A 15,690-nucleotide genomic window follows, 5' to 3' on the forward strand; every position below is an offset into this window, starting at 1 on the left:
GCGCTATGTTATTTGACTTTCTTCCGCTTAAAGAAGTTCGGACTACCTACAATCGTTTACCTTTTCAGAAAGCGTGCTATGTGGGGAAAAAGCTGATTTTACTACAATGGAAGGAGAAGACTCCCCCGGCTTTTTGGCAGTGGAGAAATTACTTTCATCGCTTGTTACATATGGAATCTCTCACTTCGCCACTGACCCCCGACCCAAAAACGTACCTTTCTAAAGGTCTGGGAGCCATATTTGCAAGCCTTGCCACACAAAGCGCGAAGCTTGATTGACAATGATATCTGACTTTCTTCACCTTCTCTGTGTCAGATTGGCTGTGATACCAGCCTTATCGAATTCGGATACTTAATTGTTGCCTTATTTGTTATGCATTTCTCGGAGGGGAGGTGGATCGGGGAGGGAAGATGGGCAGGGGAGGCGAAAGTAAGGAATTGCTTGCTTACCATGTTTAAAATTTCCCTGGTGGGGATTGCAGAGTTCCTACCCACCAGGGTGTTGTATTTGTTTTCCTGAAACTAATAAAAAGCATTTATACTAAAAAAGGATTGGATAAGTTCTAGGAGGAGAAGTCCATTACCCGCTATTAATTAAGTTGACTTAGAAAATAGCCACTGCTATTACTAGCATCAGTAGCATGGGATAGACTTCGTTTTTGGGTACTTGCCAGGTTCTTATGGCCTGGATTGGAGTCAGGATGCTGGGCTTCATGGACCCTTGGTCTGACCCTTTGTACCATGTTCTTATGATATACCTTTATCTGTGAAATCATTTTATTTATTTAATATTTTTATATACCGACATTCGTTCAGAACATTGCATCGGTTTCCACAGAACTAGTAATGCAGCTAACAGAGCTTTACAATGAACAGTTTTAGAACAGTATTAAACAATAAAGCAAAGTAGTTAATGGGGGGAAGGGGGGGGGCTAAGGGAAGACATAACAAAACAAGTATCGTTCATGTTGCATAAGTATACAGATAAATAATGTTGCATAAAGTTATCAAAATTACTGATTAATGGGAGCTAAGGAAAATTAAGGAATATTGTAATAAGTGATTGAGGGGCTGAGGGAGATGATAGAGTAGACAATCATTGTTTAAGGGAGTAGGGGGGTATATATATATATATGCTATTTGCAGGAAATTCATGACTAGAATTTAGGAAATGCAGTGCAGGCAAAAGCCAGTATTCTCTGTTTCCAGCAGCAAGATCCTAGTCTTTGGCCTACGGCCTCATTTTGGTAGAGCATGTTTGTAGGGCAACAGTTTTTGCTCTTCCACCTTACTTGCACAGGATTCACTATTAGGGCAGCAGTTCTTTGACTATTTCCCTAGTTGAGCGGGTTTTTCGCCAGGCTCCCTGGTTCCTGTTGGCAGGTTGAGCTGGTGTCCAGATCCCAGGATCTCTGAGGGGCCTGGTTGAGCCTGAGGAAGTCTCTTAAGTGAGAGTCTCCTCCTGAGGTTCCCATCCTTTTAACATAGTTACATGATAATGACAGCAGAAAGGGACCAAATGGGCCATCCAGTTTGCCCAGCAAGTTTCTTATGGTAGTATCTGCCATGTCATGCAGGCTATCCCAATGTTTCTCTTAAGAATAGCTGTTCCATGCAGTTATCTCCAAACCTCAAGATAACTCATAAAAATGTACTGCTAGCAACATTTTTTAATGGGTGATGAGCCACCTTGAAAATTCAGGCATTCCTTAGAAGCAGTCCTATGCTTTTTCCCTTATGTCTGCACATCAGTACCCCAGACCATAAAAGTCTGGAGTACTGAATCCAATTTCTGAATCCAATTTCTTAGCGTTCAGACAGGTGAATCCAGAACAAGTGGGTTATGCACCTCTACCAGCAGATGGAGACAGAACAAAGCTGACATCACGGTATATATACCCCTGAAGTGACATCAGCCTGCCAGTATTCTCCATCTCCAGCAGAGAGTGTTAGGAAAGTGGACCCTTGAGCCGAGACAAGGTTGTTGCTATCTCCAGGGGGCGGCTCTGGAAGTCCTCGTCATCAGTGTGGCGGTACTGAGGGCAAAGACCCAACAGGAGTTTCACCTATACCAGCCCTCGTTCCCTACAGGTTGAGTCCTTGGGTACTGGGGCCAGCAGTAGGTGAAGAGAGGTGGCGTCAGAGGAGTCCAGGTGTTAGAGGCCGGCGGCGAACAAGCAGTGTGAAGTACCAGGCAAGGAGTCAGAACCGAGAAAGCAATCCAGGAGATGAGGAGCAAGGCAGGAAAGGAGACAAGGAACAGGTACGCTGGAGCTGGGGGATCAGGAACAAAGCAAGGCAGAGTCAGGAACACAGGAATAAGGAACACAGACAACTCACACTTTTTAGGAGAGCAGGACCCATTGCTGAGGCGATTTGGGAGCAGAAAGCCAGGGTTTAAATACCCAGCTAGCCAGACATAATCAGCCTGGGCCGCGGGGAACTTTCCCACTGCTGGCCCTTTAAATCCTGTGACTCAACGCGCACACGCCTAGGGGGACAACCACAAGAAGCAGGAGTTGGCTGTGTTTGGGGTGCCGAAAGAGCAGGCCATGGGCAGAGTCTGTGGCCGGGAGTAGCAGCTGAGCCGGGCCTCCGGCTGGTGTGGGTGAGGAGGACCCGGTTGCAGACCTGCGCGGCCAGGGTTCCTAACAGATAGTGGATATGCATCTCCCTACTCTGGACTGCTTTAAGTTTTAGATGGAGAAAAGAAGGAAATTTAATTCGCCTCGCTCTCCTGTGGTGATAACTTATGGTCCCTCCCTCAGTCGCGAATTCCTGAGGTGATATCCTTTGATCCGTCCCTCAGATAAGAGCTTTGGTCTAGTAGCTGGTTTTCAGCCGGTGTGGACATAGATGTAAAAAAAAAAAAAAAAAAGCTTAAAGGCAGCAGGTGCAGGAAGCTGAGCGTGGTTGTGAAGGTATATGCCCTCCCCCTGCAGCTGGAGACTGATGCTGTAGTCAGCCAGGATGGGCTGAGCTCAGGTAAAGAGTGAAAAATATATATATAAAAGGGGAGTTTTTGTAGAGATTCCTCTCTTCTCTGGTTTCCATGCTGGGTGCACCGATCAGACGTTAGTTCCCGCCTCCGCAGGACTTTGGGGGATGTGGGCAGCCTGGTCGGTTAAGCATCCTTTTGGCTAGGCCCTGTTCTTAGGCTTTTCTCGTTTGCCACGTGGTAGGCTGCGGCGGCGTTTTGCATACTTTTTCCATTGGTTCGTGCGAGTGCGTCCAGCTGTGTATCCAGGTGTATGTCTAATTTGTGCCCCTAGTTGGACATCAGGTTGATTAGGGGCATCTATCGGTGCATTCATTCGCACGTGCTTACCTATGCACACAATTTGAGCGGCATGTGGGAGCCCAATTTCTGGATGCCCATAGAGGCACAGTGAGCTCCTAAATTTTGGGCACCTAGAACATAAGAACATAAGAAATTACCATGCTGGGTCAGACCAAGGGTCCATCAATGCCCAACATCCTGTTTCCAACAGAGGCCAAAAACCAGGCCACAAGAACCTGGCAATTACCCAAACACTAAGAAGAACACATGCTACTGATGCAATTAATAGCAGTGGCTATTCCCTAAGTAAACTCGATTAATAGCCGTTAATGGACTTCTCCTCCAAGAACTTATCCAATCCTTTTTTGAACCCAGCTACACTAACTGCACTAACCACCTCCTCTGGCAACAAATTCCAGAGCTTTATTGTGCATTGAGTGAAAAAGAATTTTCTCCGATTAGTCTTAAATGTGTTACTTGCTAACTTCATGGAATGCCCCCTAGTCCTTCTATTATTCGAAAGTGTAAATAACCGAGTCACATCTACTCGTTCAAGACCTCTCATGATCTTAAAGACCTCTATCATATCCCCCCTCAGCCGTCTCTTCTCCAAGCTGAACAGCCCTAACCTCTTCAGCCTTTCCTCATAGGGGAGCTGTTCCATCCCCTTTATCATTTTGGTCGCCCTTCTCTGTAACTTCTCCATCGCAACTATATCTTTTTTGAGATGCGGCGACCAGAATTGTACACAGTATTCAAGGTGCAGTCTCACCATGGAGCGATACAGAGGCATTATGACATTTTCCGTTCTATTAACCATTCCCTTCCTAATAATTCCCAACATTCTATTTGCTTTTTTGACTGCTAGTTTTTTGCAGCGCAAGTACAGCTGTACACCCACTTCTCAGACGCTTATTTCAGCATACTGATGGCTCCTGTGGCAAAGAAACCTAAGCACCTTACCTTCTATGCTGCTTGTCATATTCGGGCATTTCAGCCTGGTGTTCCCTCTAACTTGTGTCAGCGTTGCTTGGAAGCTCAGGGGGAATTGCAGATGATACAAAATTATTCAGAGTAGTTAAATCACAAGCAGACTGTGATACATTGCAGGAGGACCTTGCAAGACTTGAAGATTGGGCATCCAAATGGCAGATGAAATTTAATGTGGACAAGTGCAAGGTGTTGCATATAGGGAAAAATAACCGTTGCTGTAGTTACACGATGTTAGGTTCCATATTAGGAGCTACCACCCAGGAAAAAGATCTAGGCATCATAGTGGATAATACTTTAAAATCGTCAGCTCAGTGTGCTGCAGCAGTCAAAAAAGCAAACAGAATGTTAGGAATTATTAGGAAGGGATTGGTTAATAGAACGGAAAATGTCATAATGCCTCTATATCGCTCCATGGTGAGACTACACCTTGAATACTGTGTACAATTCTGGTCACCGCATCTCAAAAAGATATAGTTGCGATGGAGAAGGTACAGAGAAGGGCAACCAAAGGGGATGGAACAGCTTCCCTATGAGGAAAGGCTGAAGAGGTTAGGGCTGTTCAGCTTGGAGAAGAGACGGCTGAGGGGGGATATGATAGAGGTCTTTAAGATCATGAGAGGTCTTGAACGAGTAGATGTGACTCGGTTATTTTCACTTTCGAATAATAGAAGGACTAGGGGGCATTCCATGAAGTTAGCAAGTAGCACATTTAAGACTAATCGGAGAAAATTCTTTTTCACTCAATGCACAATAAAGCTCTGGAATTTGTTGCCAGAGGATGTGGTTAGTGCAGTTAGTGTAGCTGGGTTCAAAAAAGGTTTGGATAAGTTCTTGGAGGAGAAGTCCATTAATGCTATTAATTGCATCAGTAGCATGGGATCTTCTTAGTGTTTGGGTAATTGCCAGGTTCTTGTAGCCTGCTTTTGGCCTCTGTTGGAAACAGGATGCTGGGCTTGATGGACCCTTGGTCTGACCCAGCATGGCAATTTCTTATGTTTTTATGTTCTTATGAATTGCCTTCGTCTGATTTTTACTAAGCCTGGTTCTTCCCAGCCTGATGCGGGACTGCGAAAAGAGCTGCCAGAAGGGTCGCCTGACTTTGGAGCTCCCCTCACTGGTTCGTCAGTGGGGGAAGGTAGTTCAGTGGGCACAGGACAGGTGCCCCCTGGTTTTAGCATGGATCCCTCTGCCTTTTCCAGGGTATAAATTTTTTCAAGAACTGCAGTCTTTTTTTTTTTTTCTTCAGGTGCAGTCCTATGCCTCAGTCAATTTTAACAGGTCAGGGTCGCAGGCGGTGAAATCCCGCATGTGTGGTGCTGCAGGTAAGCGTCGGGGTACGCCTAGATCAGCTGCCGGTCTTCTCAGTAGGGATCCAGATGTCATGGATGATGAAGCTGATCCTTACTTCCTGGAGGATGGGGAAATTCCTCCAGGATTGGAGCCTATATTGCTATGTTGCAGTTCTTTCATAGAGATGAATAATTAAATCACAAGCGGATTGTGATACATTGCAGGAGGACCTTGCGAGACTGGAAGATTGGGCATTCAAATGGCAGATGAAATTTAATGTGGACAAGAGCAAGGTTTTGCATATAGGGGAAAATAACCCTTGCTGCAGTTACATGATGCTAGGTTCCATATTAGGAGCTACCACCCAGGAAAAAGATCTAGGCATCATAGTGGATAATACTTTGAAATCACTGTTTCAGTGTGCTGCAGCAGTCAAAAAAGCAACCAATGTTATTAAGAACAGAATGGTTAACAAAACCTAAAATGTCATAATGCCTCTGTATCGTGCCATGGTGAGACCACACCTTGAATACCGTGTACAATTCTGGTCGCCGCATCTCAAAAAAAATATAGGTCGATGGAGAAGGTACAGAGAAGGGCAACCAAAATGATAAAAGGGATGGAACAGCTCCCCTATGAGGAAAGGCTGAAGATGTTAGGGCTGTTCAGCTTGGAGAAGAGATGGCTGAGGGGTATATGATAGAGGTCTTTAAAATAATGAGAAATCTTGATCGAGTAGATGTGAATCGGTTATTTACACTTTCGGGTAATAGAAGGACTAGGGGCATTCCATGAAGTTAGCAAGTAGCACATTTAAGACTAATCAGAGAAAATTATTTTTCGCTCAACGCATAATAAAGCTCTGGAATTTGTTGGCAGAGGATGTGGTTAGTGCAGTTAGTGTAGCTGGGTTCAAAAAAGGTTTGGATAAGTTCTTGGAGGAGAAGTCTATTAACGGCTATTAATCAAGTTTACTTAGGGAATAGCCACTACTATTAATTGCATCAGTAGCATGGGATCTTCTTAGTGTTTGGGTACTTGCCAGGTTCTTGTGGCCTGGTTTGGCCTCTGTTGGAAACAGGATGCTGGGCTTGATGGACCCTTGGTTTGACCCAGCTTGGCAATTTTTTATGTTCTTATGAGTTACCGGCTCTGATTTCCCAGACATTCAAGATGCTGGGAATAGCTGGGGCTGAATCCATGTCTGAGCCAAAGAAAGATCCCGTTTTGATTCCTTGACATAAAGCCTCATATTTCTTTCCTATTATGAAGGCCATTCAAGTATCAATTGATCTTGAGTGGGATGCCCCGGAAGCTAATTTTAAAGGGGGGTGAATCTTGGGAGGACTGTACTCCCTGGACCCAGTTGCGTGAGAGCAATTGTACTTTCCCTGATAGGGCCTCTCTCCTGCTGGCAGGCTTTGCCACTCACTAGCTCACATTTATCAAATATTTTATCACCGATTGGTGTAATCTTCAACCCAAACTTCCTCTTCTCGTGGCCCTGATCTCCCATCCCTAGCGAAAGCTTTTCAACTTATTAGAGAACTAGCAATCTCTTAGGCTCCTGTTGTAATCCTCTTGTTAACTTACTATTAGCTTCCCCACCTGAGGTAATCTTCTTGCTAATCTACCATAAGCAATCTCTACCCCCTCGCATACCAGATCCTTACCCTCCTCCTGCCATAGAAGTAACTCTTGAGTACCTCAGAGAAGGTGGTGGTCATTTCGGTTCCGTTTCACTCTTGTACGTTATTTATATTATATGTTAGCAGTTTGTATTTAACATCCTGGGTCCCAGTTCGATGTAACCCCTGTTCTATGTAATGTTTTTCCAATTAAGTTGTTTCACTGTAAACCGATGTGATATGTATTTTTACATGAATGTCGGTATAAAAAAGTTCAAAATAAATAAATGCGCTTGTGTGTGCAGTTACCAAGTGGACAACTGTTCTCATAGAAGGGGGAGCGGCCTTGAAGGATACTCAGGATAGGGGAATTGAGGTCATCATTAAGCAAGCCTTTGACGCAAAGAATTTGCAGGTAGCTTCTTGTTCCCTGGTGGCTCACTCTTGTTTGCTTCTCTCTCAGGAGGTCGATGAATCTGGTGTGAACCAGCAGCTGCTTTTTTGGCAAAGGCAGGCTGTGATTTGGTCCGCACTTCAGCCAGAGGTGTTGGCTTCGGTACTAGCAACCAGCTGACATTTATGGCTGAGAAATTTGGTCAGCCAATGCAACCTCCAAATCTAACCTTACAAAGCTGCCCTTTAAAGGCTCGCTCTTATTGTGGGAGCGAGCTGGAGAAAATAGCCAATTAGTGGGGGTGAGTCCCAGGTTCCTTGGTTGCCAGAGGATAAGAAACAAGACGCCTTCAGCATGAGAGGTCATACTAGAGGAGCGGCTTTTCAGAAGACTCATCCTTTGGGTAGGTCTCAGTTCTTTAGTCCCAGGCAGCCCAGATAGGGCGCAAACTCGGATAGAGGAGCTCCCCAAGCCTCCCAATGAATGTTTGCCAACCCACTCCCAGAAATAGGAGATAGGGTATCACCTCTTTCTTTTATCAGAAGTGGTCCAAAATCACGTCAGACCAGTGGGTTCTAGAGGTGATACGAGATGGTTATGCGCAGGAGTTTCAGGACATATTCATGGTGTCTCCCTGCAACTCTCCACAGAAGAGACAGGCAGTCGATTGTATTTTTTAGTGCCCATGTCTCAAGAAAATACAGGCTGCTATTCCATTTATTTTGTTGTGCACAAGAAGGGGGGTTCTTTTCCCTCCATCCGAGATCTCAAGGTGGTCAACAGTCATTTGTGTGTGACTCATTTTTGCATGGAAACCTTGTACTCAATGATAATGGCAGTACAGTTGGGAGAGTTTCTGATGTCTCTGGATTTGTCTGTGGTGTACCTGCATATTCCCATCTGGCTAGAGCATTGACTATTTCTGCTCAGGGAAACACTCTGGAACCAGGATTCTCTTTTGGGCTGTTTTAAGATAGAAGAAGACTAAATGTCTGTCCCTGATCTTTTAAGGGGGTCTCTACAAGCAGAAAAGCATCTGGAGTGAACCTGAATTTGCTTTGAAGATTAGAGAGGAATCTTCCTACCTTCCTGATGTCTTCTGATGTGAACAAATTGATTGATGTGCAACCCCAGAGATCAAGCAACCTGTCTGCCACTTCTTTATCCAGAAACTACTCAAGGGAACAAAATACTCTGCTGAAGTGATCCTCCAATGTGTTGGTGATCGTGGGGAGGCAGAATGCTTGTAGAAAGGCTCTGTGGTTGTAAACCGTCTCCCAAATTATGAGATTCTTGGCAAAGGGTCTCCTAGCTTGTTGATAACTAGATCAGTACAGAGAGCTCTCAAGGATTGGGTGTGCTTGATCCTTATTGTTTCAGCATGGCCCTGACAAGTGTAGTCCTCCTACCTCGTCCAGCTCTCCAAACCCTCTGGGATCCAATCTGATTTTTTTTTTTTAAGTCAGGAGGAGGATCATGTATATCATCTAAACATTTCCTCTCTTAACTTGATGATGTACATTTTGAGAGCTCACTGATTGTATCGCTGTCATCATCCATGGAAGTTGAGGATATTATCTCTACCAAGAAGAGCTTACAAATTTAAATGGAAAAGATTTTCATCTTGGTGTCAAGCAAGCTCCCTGGACTCATTTGCCTACAAGCCAAAAAAATTGCTTCAGTATTGTTCTCCCTCTACTCCTTGGGACTCAGTATATCATTGGTCAAAGTGCATCTCACTGCTATTGCAGCTCACCATGTGCAAGTGGATGGCAAATCAATATCCATACATCTTTTAGTGTCAAAATTCATGAAAGACTTTTGGCATTCAAGATTTCTGATTGCCAAACTGCCAGTGTCATGGGATTTCAATGTGATATTGGCACAACTTATGCAGCCACCTTACAAACCATTGGATTTGACTTCCTTAAAGTTCCTCATCTAGAAAGTAATGTTCCTAGTCTCGATCTACGTTGGCTAAAAGAGTCTGTGAGCTTCAAGCATCGGTTCATTATTCACCATACCTACTCCACACTCAACCAAAATTTCTGCCAAAACTGGTTTCACCTTTTCATCTGAATCAAGTCATCACAAACACATGATGAGGAGAAGGCCCTACATTCTTTGGACTGTAAGAGCCTTGCCTTATTATTTAAAGATAATTCAACCACACTGTCAGGCTTCTCAGTTTTTTCTCTCTTGTGATCCTAACAGACTGGGAATAGAGTTGCCAAGTGCATATTGTCCAATTGGCTAGCTGACTGTAACGTACATTGCTATGTGCTGGCTGGTCTTCAGATTAGAATCTGTGAAACCTCATTAAGAGAGATCCATGGTTACTTCAATGGTTCATCTGTGAGCTGTACCTATTGGAAACGTTTTCCAAACTGCACTTGCTCAACAGTTAACACATTCATGTCCCATTACTGCCTGGACAGTCTAGCAAGAAGTGACAGTAACTTTGACCAAACAGTTTTGCACAGCCTGGTAACCCAGAAGCCTGCTTTCCACAGTGGGGTCTGGATAGCTTTTTCAATAAGTGCTTGCTGCATCTTTCAGTTTGGGACTCTCCATGTTTCATGGTTAATACTGCCCTCCTTGTTGATGGAGAAAGCAAGTTTGCTTACCATAAACTGGGTTCTCCGAAGACAGCAGAATGAATTAACCATGCTTAATACCCGCCCACACCCTGGAGAGTCTACTGCTGAGATAAAGGTAATTTCTGTAATCAACTGAGGGGCTCATGAGGCAGTGTCAACATAAGAATTCCTGCACATGCTTAAAAGAATAAAATCTCTGTGAGCTAAGAGAAGGGTCTTGGATGATGTCATCTGTGTGTCATGGCTAATTCATCCTGTTATGTACGGTAAGCAAACTTGCTTTTCTCAGAGATTTCCTGTCTCAGCCCTACTCCTTAACAGTGCCTCTGTAGCGCTGGTTATCCTGCCTGTTTGCTTTTATAAAATGATGGTCACTTTATCTTAATTAGATAACACAATTAAGTGTTTCTCCTATTTATGTAATGTTCTAAGAGTATTTTTTGTGTATATCTTGCAGAATCTATTTTGAATTAGACATGGCTCATGTCTGGATTTTTGTCCAAGTATTTTTGGAATATGGACTGTTTTTGTTTTTCACAGATTTTTTAGAATAAATGTTGATACACATTTTCAATACATTTTTCTTTTTTTATTCCACAAGATAGATAAATATAAATATTAAAGTATGCAAAGAAGCCCAAATACCCTTGCTGCATAAGTATTGTCTGCACAAATATAAATACCAAATTCAAAAAAACTTTTTTGAATTTATATATATTCTTTTTATTTATTTATTTATTTATTTATTTAATGTGTTTTGTATGCCGTCATTCAGTTTCGCCATCAGAACGGTTTACAGTAGTTGAGAAATAATATATTGGCTACAAACATCATTGCAGCAAACTGTCATACTGAAAGAAAGTTTGGGGTTTGAAGGTTAGTTCATTACATATAAAATTATTATTACATATTATCAATCTTATATAGCAGGAGAGTTACTACATATGTTCATGTTGGTACATATATTTAGTAAAAAAAAATGTTACATATAGGCTAGGGGTAATAAGTGAGGTCAGTTGCACATTATTTTAAGTGTTCACATGATTTCAATTAGTAATCAGTTGCACATTATCTTAAGTGTTCACATGGTGGGCGTTATTTAATTGATAGAGGGATGGAGTGTTTTTCTTATTGTTGGGTTGCATGGCTGATTGGTGGTCTGGTTGATTGAGTGAATTTGAGTAGGCTGTGGTGAATAACCAGGTTTTGAGGTCTTTTTTGAAAATTTTGATATTTGGTTGATTTCTTAAGCCGATTGGATATGGCTCCCTCATGTGTTGAGTTCAGTTGTGTGGTTCTGGCGTGAGGAATTTTGAGGAGGCCTTTGTTTGTTGAGCGTAGGTTCCGTTTAGGAGCGTGGATTACGATGGATTTGCTTAGCCAGTTGTTTTGCTGTCCTTGGATTATTTTATGCAGGATTGTGAGTACTTTGTATTTTATACGGTATTTTATTGGGAGCCAGTGTAAAGAGAAGAGGGTTGGCGTGATGTGCTCATGTTTTTTTGATCCAGTCAGAATTCTGGTGGCTGTGTTCTGTAGGATCTGTAGAGGGCGGATGGTAGCAAGCGGTAGGTCAAGGAGTAGAGCATTGCAGTAGTCCAGGCTGGAGAAGATAAGTAGTTGCAGGACCCTTCTGAAATCATGTGTGAGGAAGGGTTTGTGATGTCTGAGCGTCAGTAGTTTGTGGTATCCTTCCTTAATCTTGTTTATGTGTGTTTTGAATGAAAGATCTTTGTCTATGGTGATTCCTAGATTTTGCTTATGAGTGACAGGAGAGATTAAGATATTTGGGTTTTCTGTTTTGAGTGGTAAAATGGGGGTGGTGGTGTTTTTTCTTTCGAGGATGATTAACTCAGTTTTATCTGTTTATTATGAGTTTCAGGTCAGTTAGATGCTGTTTGATTTCTGAGAAATAGTTGTTTTCTCGTAAGTTTCTTCCAGCGTATTCTGTATAGGGACTAGTATTTGTATATTGTCAGCATATAGAAAGTGGGGCAACCCAAGGCGTTCTAGTGCGTGACATATAGGAAGTAGGTAAATGTTGAAAAGTGTAGCTGATAGGGCAGATCCTTGCGGCACTCCTGTGTTTAGGTTTACTTTATTCGAGAGATTGTTGTTGAACATTACTTGGAAATTTCTTTGTGATAGGTAGGAGGAAAACCATTTTAATGTGTTGTCCATGACTCCTATTTCAGCTAGTCTGTCGAGTAAAATTGCATGGTTTACTGTGTCGAAAGCGGCTGATAGGTCCAGGAGTATTAGTAGGTAGCTTTGTCCTTTGTCAAATCCTTTGAGTACTGTGTCATTTAGTGAGAGAAGTAGGGATTCTGTGCTTAAATTAATTGAATGTTATGTGTTGACACTACTTATTTTCTACATCCTTCCTCTTCTTCAGACTCCTGAGTACATTTCTCTGGTATTTCTGTTATGCTCAATCACTGTTTATGTATTAAGTATAATTTATATTGTTTGTCCTGACCAGAAAACTGAAGGGACAAATCAGAATTGAACATTCAAAGCCTTGGTCTTGGGTGTTAACAGTCCACATGGAGATGAACCTGTCTAGAGAAGTTTTGGGCTTGGGGGTGTGTTTTAAGAATCTCGGAAGCTTCTGGGGTGATAAAGTATGCTGTATGTAAAATTTGTGTACCAAGAATTCCCAGATAAACAATTGAAGTAAAATTGTATTGTAGTTAATGCAATTCATTTTTTCTAGCATCTAAAATAAATATTAATTGGATTCTCATTTTTATCCAGCAGAAGATGGACCCATGAACAAAAATATGAGAGAGATGTTTTCTGAAGATTATATAGGCATAATGCAACTACATGGGACACCAACAGGAAACCCCAAGGAGAATGTGCTGCAGTATCCTGATAAAGGCAAACCCTACAAGGGACAGCACAAGTCAAAAAGGAATCTGATCAATCCATTAAAATACAGTCTGGAAGAATCTATAGAGTGTGTAAAAGGCTTTGGTAAATTACCAAACTATATTATGCAACAAAGAACACAGCTTAGAAAAGGACAAAATATATGTGCAGCATGTGAGAAAAGCTTCAGTGCAAAATCTGAGCTCCTCCGACATCAGAGGATTCACACAGGAGAGAAACCATACAAATGTATGCAGTGTGAAAAAAGCTTCAGTGACAAGTCTCATCTCCGGCGACACCAAAGAATACACACAGGCGAGAAAAGATATAAATGTACTGAATGTGAGAAACGCTTCAGTGAAAATGCGTGTCTTGTTAAACATTTGAGGACACATACAGGAGAAAGACCGTACAAGTGCAATGAATGTGAGAAATGCTTCACCCAGTCTTCAAATCTTATTACACATAAGAGAATCCATACAGGGAATAGGCCATATATATGTACTAAATGTGATAAACAGTTTTTTGATAGATCATGTTTTAAAATTCATCAAAGAACTCATACGAAAGAAAAATCCTCTAAAGACACACCCCTTGAGAAACCTCTGCCCACAACTGTGACATCATATGAACTCTAGATGGAACCTGTTTTTGTTATAATACAGTTAAGTAGAACATTTGTAGCAGAATTATTATTGAAATAGTATCAAATGTAGCTGGAAAGGTTGTGACTGAAAATCTGCCGAAAGATATCTAGCTGTAACAAAACAGATTAACTTGCCATTGGGCGTGGCAATGAAAATTGCCCCCACATTTATGTAGTGTGTGTGTGTATATACTAGGAGTGATTCTCCTAAGAGCATGGGTAGGCACACCTTACTGGAGGAAAAATAGGATTCCCTTAGACTTTATAATACATCATTTTCTTTAACTAAAATAATCTCATAATTTGATATCAGATCAATTATCATACTTTAATGTTTCTGGGAGATTCCAACGGCCTGTAACTAAAAACTCACCTGAGCTAAAAGATTCTAACTTATCCCTAGCAATTAAAAAGCAGAATGAAAATACAAACAAAAAACAAACTTTGAAATGTTTGTATGCTAATGCCAGAAGTCTAAGAAGTAAGATGGGAGAATTAGAATGTACAGCAGTGAATGATAACATAGACTTAATTGGCATCTCAGAGACATGGTGGAAAGAGGATAACCAATGGGACAGTGCTATACCAGGGTACAAATTATATCGCAATGACAGAGAGGAGCACCCTGGAGGCGGTGTGGTGCTATGTCTGGGATGGCATAGAGTCCAACAGGATAAACATCCTGCACGAGACTAAATGCACAATTGAATCTTTATAGGTAGAAATCCCTTGTGTGTCGGGGAAGACTATAGTGATAGGAGTCTACTATCGTCCACCTGGTCAAGGTGGTGAGACTGACAGTGAAATGCTAAGAGAAATTAGGGAAGCTAACCAAATTGGTAGTGTGGTAATAATGGGAGACTTCAATTACCAACAAAAAAGGGGGAAACTGATTCCAATTTTAAATTTTTGCCTATAGTGACGCTGTCATCAAGCCAGACGTTGTGATTTCACCCAAAATCCAACCGGACCTCTAATCATTCACCATCACTTTAAAATCTATATTTATTAATTAAACTACCGTATTTTTCGCTCCATAAGACGCACCTGACCATAAGACGCACCTAGGATTCAGAGGGGGAAAATTTAAAAAAAAAAAAAAAATTGTGCTAAACCGGCTCTGCGTCTGGGCGTCTTATGGAGCAAATTAGGGGAGTGCATAGCTTTTTTTTTTCTCCCCATTTTGTTTTCGGGTCTGGGGAGGGCCATTTCGGTCCACTCCCCAGATCAGAAAACTTTTCTTTCTCTGGGAACCCCCAACCCCCCCCCCCCCCCCCAACCCCCCCCCCATCCCAACCCTTTAAATTAACAACCCCCACCCTCCTGACCCCCCCCCAAGACCTGCCGAATTAATTTCCTGCAACCCCCCACCCTCCTGACCCCCCCAAGACCTGCCAAATGTCCCTGGTGGTCCAGCGGGGGTCCAGGAGCGGTCCGGGAACGATCTCCTAGGCGTGAGCCGTCGGCTGCCAGTAAACAAAATGGCGCCGACGGCCCTATGCCCTCACTATGTCACTGAGACCGACCGCTGCTATTGGTCGGTCTCAGTGACATAGTGAGGGCATAGGGCCGTCGGCGCCATTTTGTTTACTGGCAGCCGACGGCCCTATGCCCTCACTATGTCACTGAGACCGACCGCTGCTATTGGTCGGTCTCAGTGACATAGTGAGGGCATAGGGCCGTCGGCGCCATTTTGTTTACTGGCAGCCGACGGCCCACACCCAGGAGATCATTCCCGGACCCCCGCTGGACCACCAGGGACGTTTGGCAGGTCTTGGGGGGGTCAGGAGGGTGGGGGTTTGCAGGAAATTAATTTGTCAGGTCTTGGGGAGGGTGGGGGGTTGTAGGAAATTAAGTCGGCAGGTCTTGGGGGCAGTGGCGTAGCCAGAATTGATTTTTTGGGTGGGCACAAGGTTAACATAGGTGGGCACAAGGCATGCAGGTCTACTAGTTGTTTTCTTACTGATAAATAATGCCATATACTGC

The 15,690-nt window shown here is 42.9% G+C and overlaps 1 protein-coding gene across 4 annotated transcripts in view; it reads left to right on the forward strand.

The window, feature by feature from the left end:
• LOC115078800 (zinc finger protein 583-like) overlaps window positions 1-13,737 on the forward strand; it is a 135,680-nt gene extending 121,943 nt beyond the window's left edge. For 2 of the 4 annotated variants that reach the window (XM_029581834.1, XM_029581837.1), the window contains exon 6: window positions 12,942-13,737. In XM_029581834.1, coding sequence (XP_029437694.1) covers window positions 12,942-13,696 — 755 coding nt within the window. In that variant the 3' untranslated portion in view covers window positions 13,697-13,737. Of the gene's footprint in view, window positions 1-68; window positions 343-12,941 lie in introns of those variants that run through there. The other 2 variants (XM_029581838.1, XM_029581835.1) reach the window with 2 other exon arrangements.
• Window positions 13,738-15,690: the final 1,953 nt, after the last annotated feature.

The sequence above is a fragment of the Rhinatrema bivittatum genome, chromosome 16, assembly GCF_901001135.1.
Source record: "Rhinatrema bivittatum chromosome 16, aRhiBiv1.1, whole genome shotgun sequence".
NCBI lineage: Eukaryota > Metazoa > Chordata > Amphibia > Gymnophiona > Rhinatrematidae > Rhinatrema > Rhinatrema bivittatum.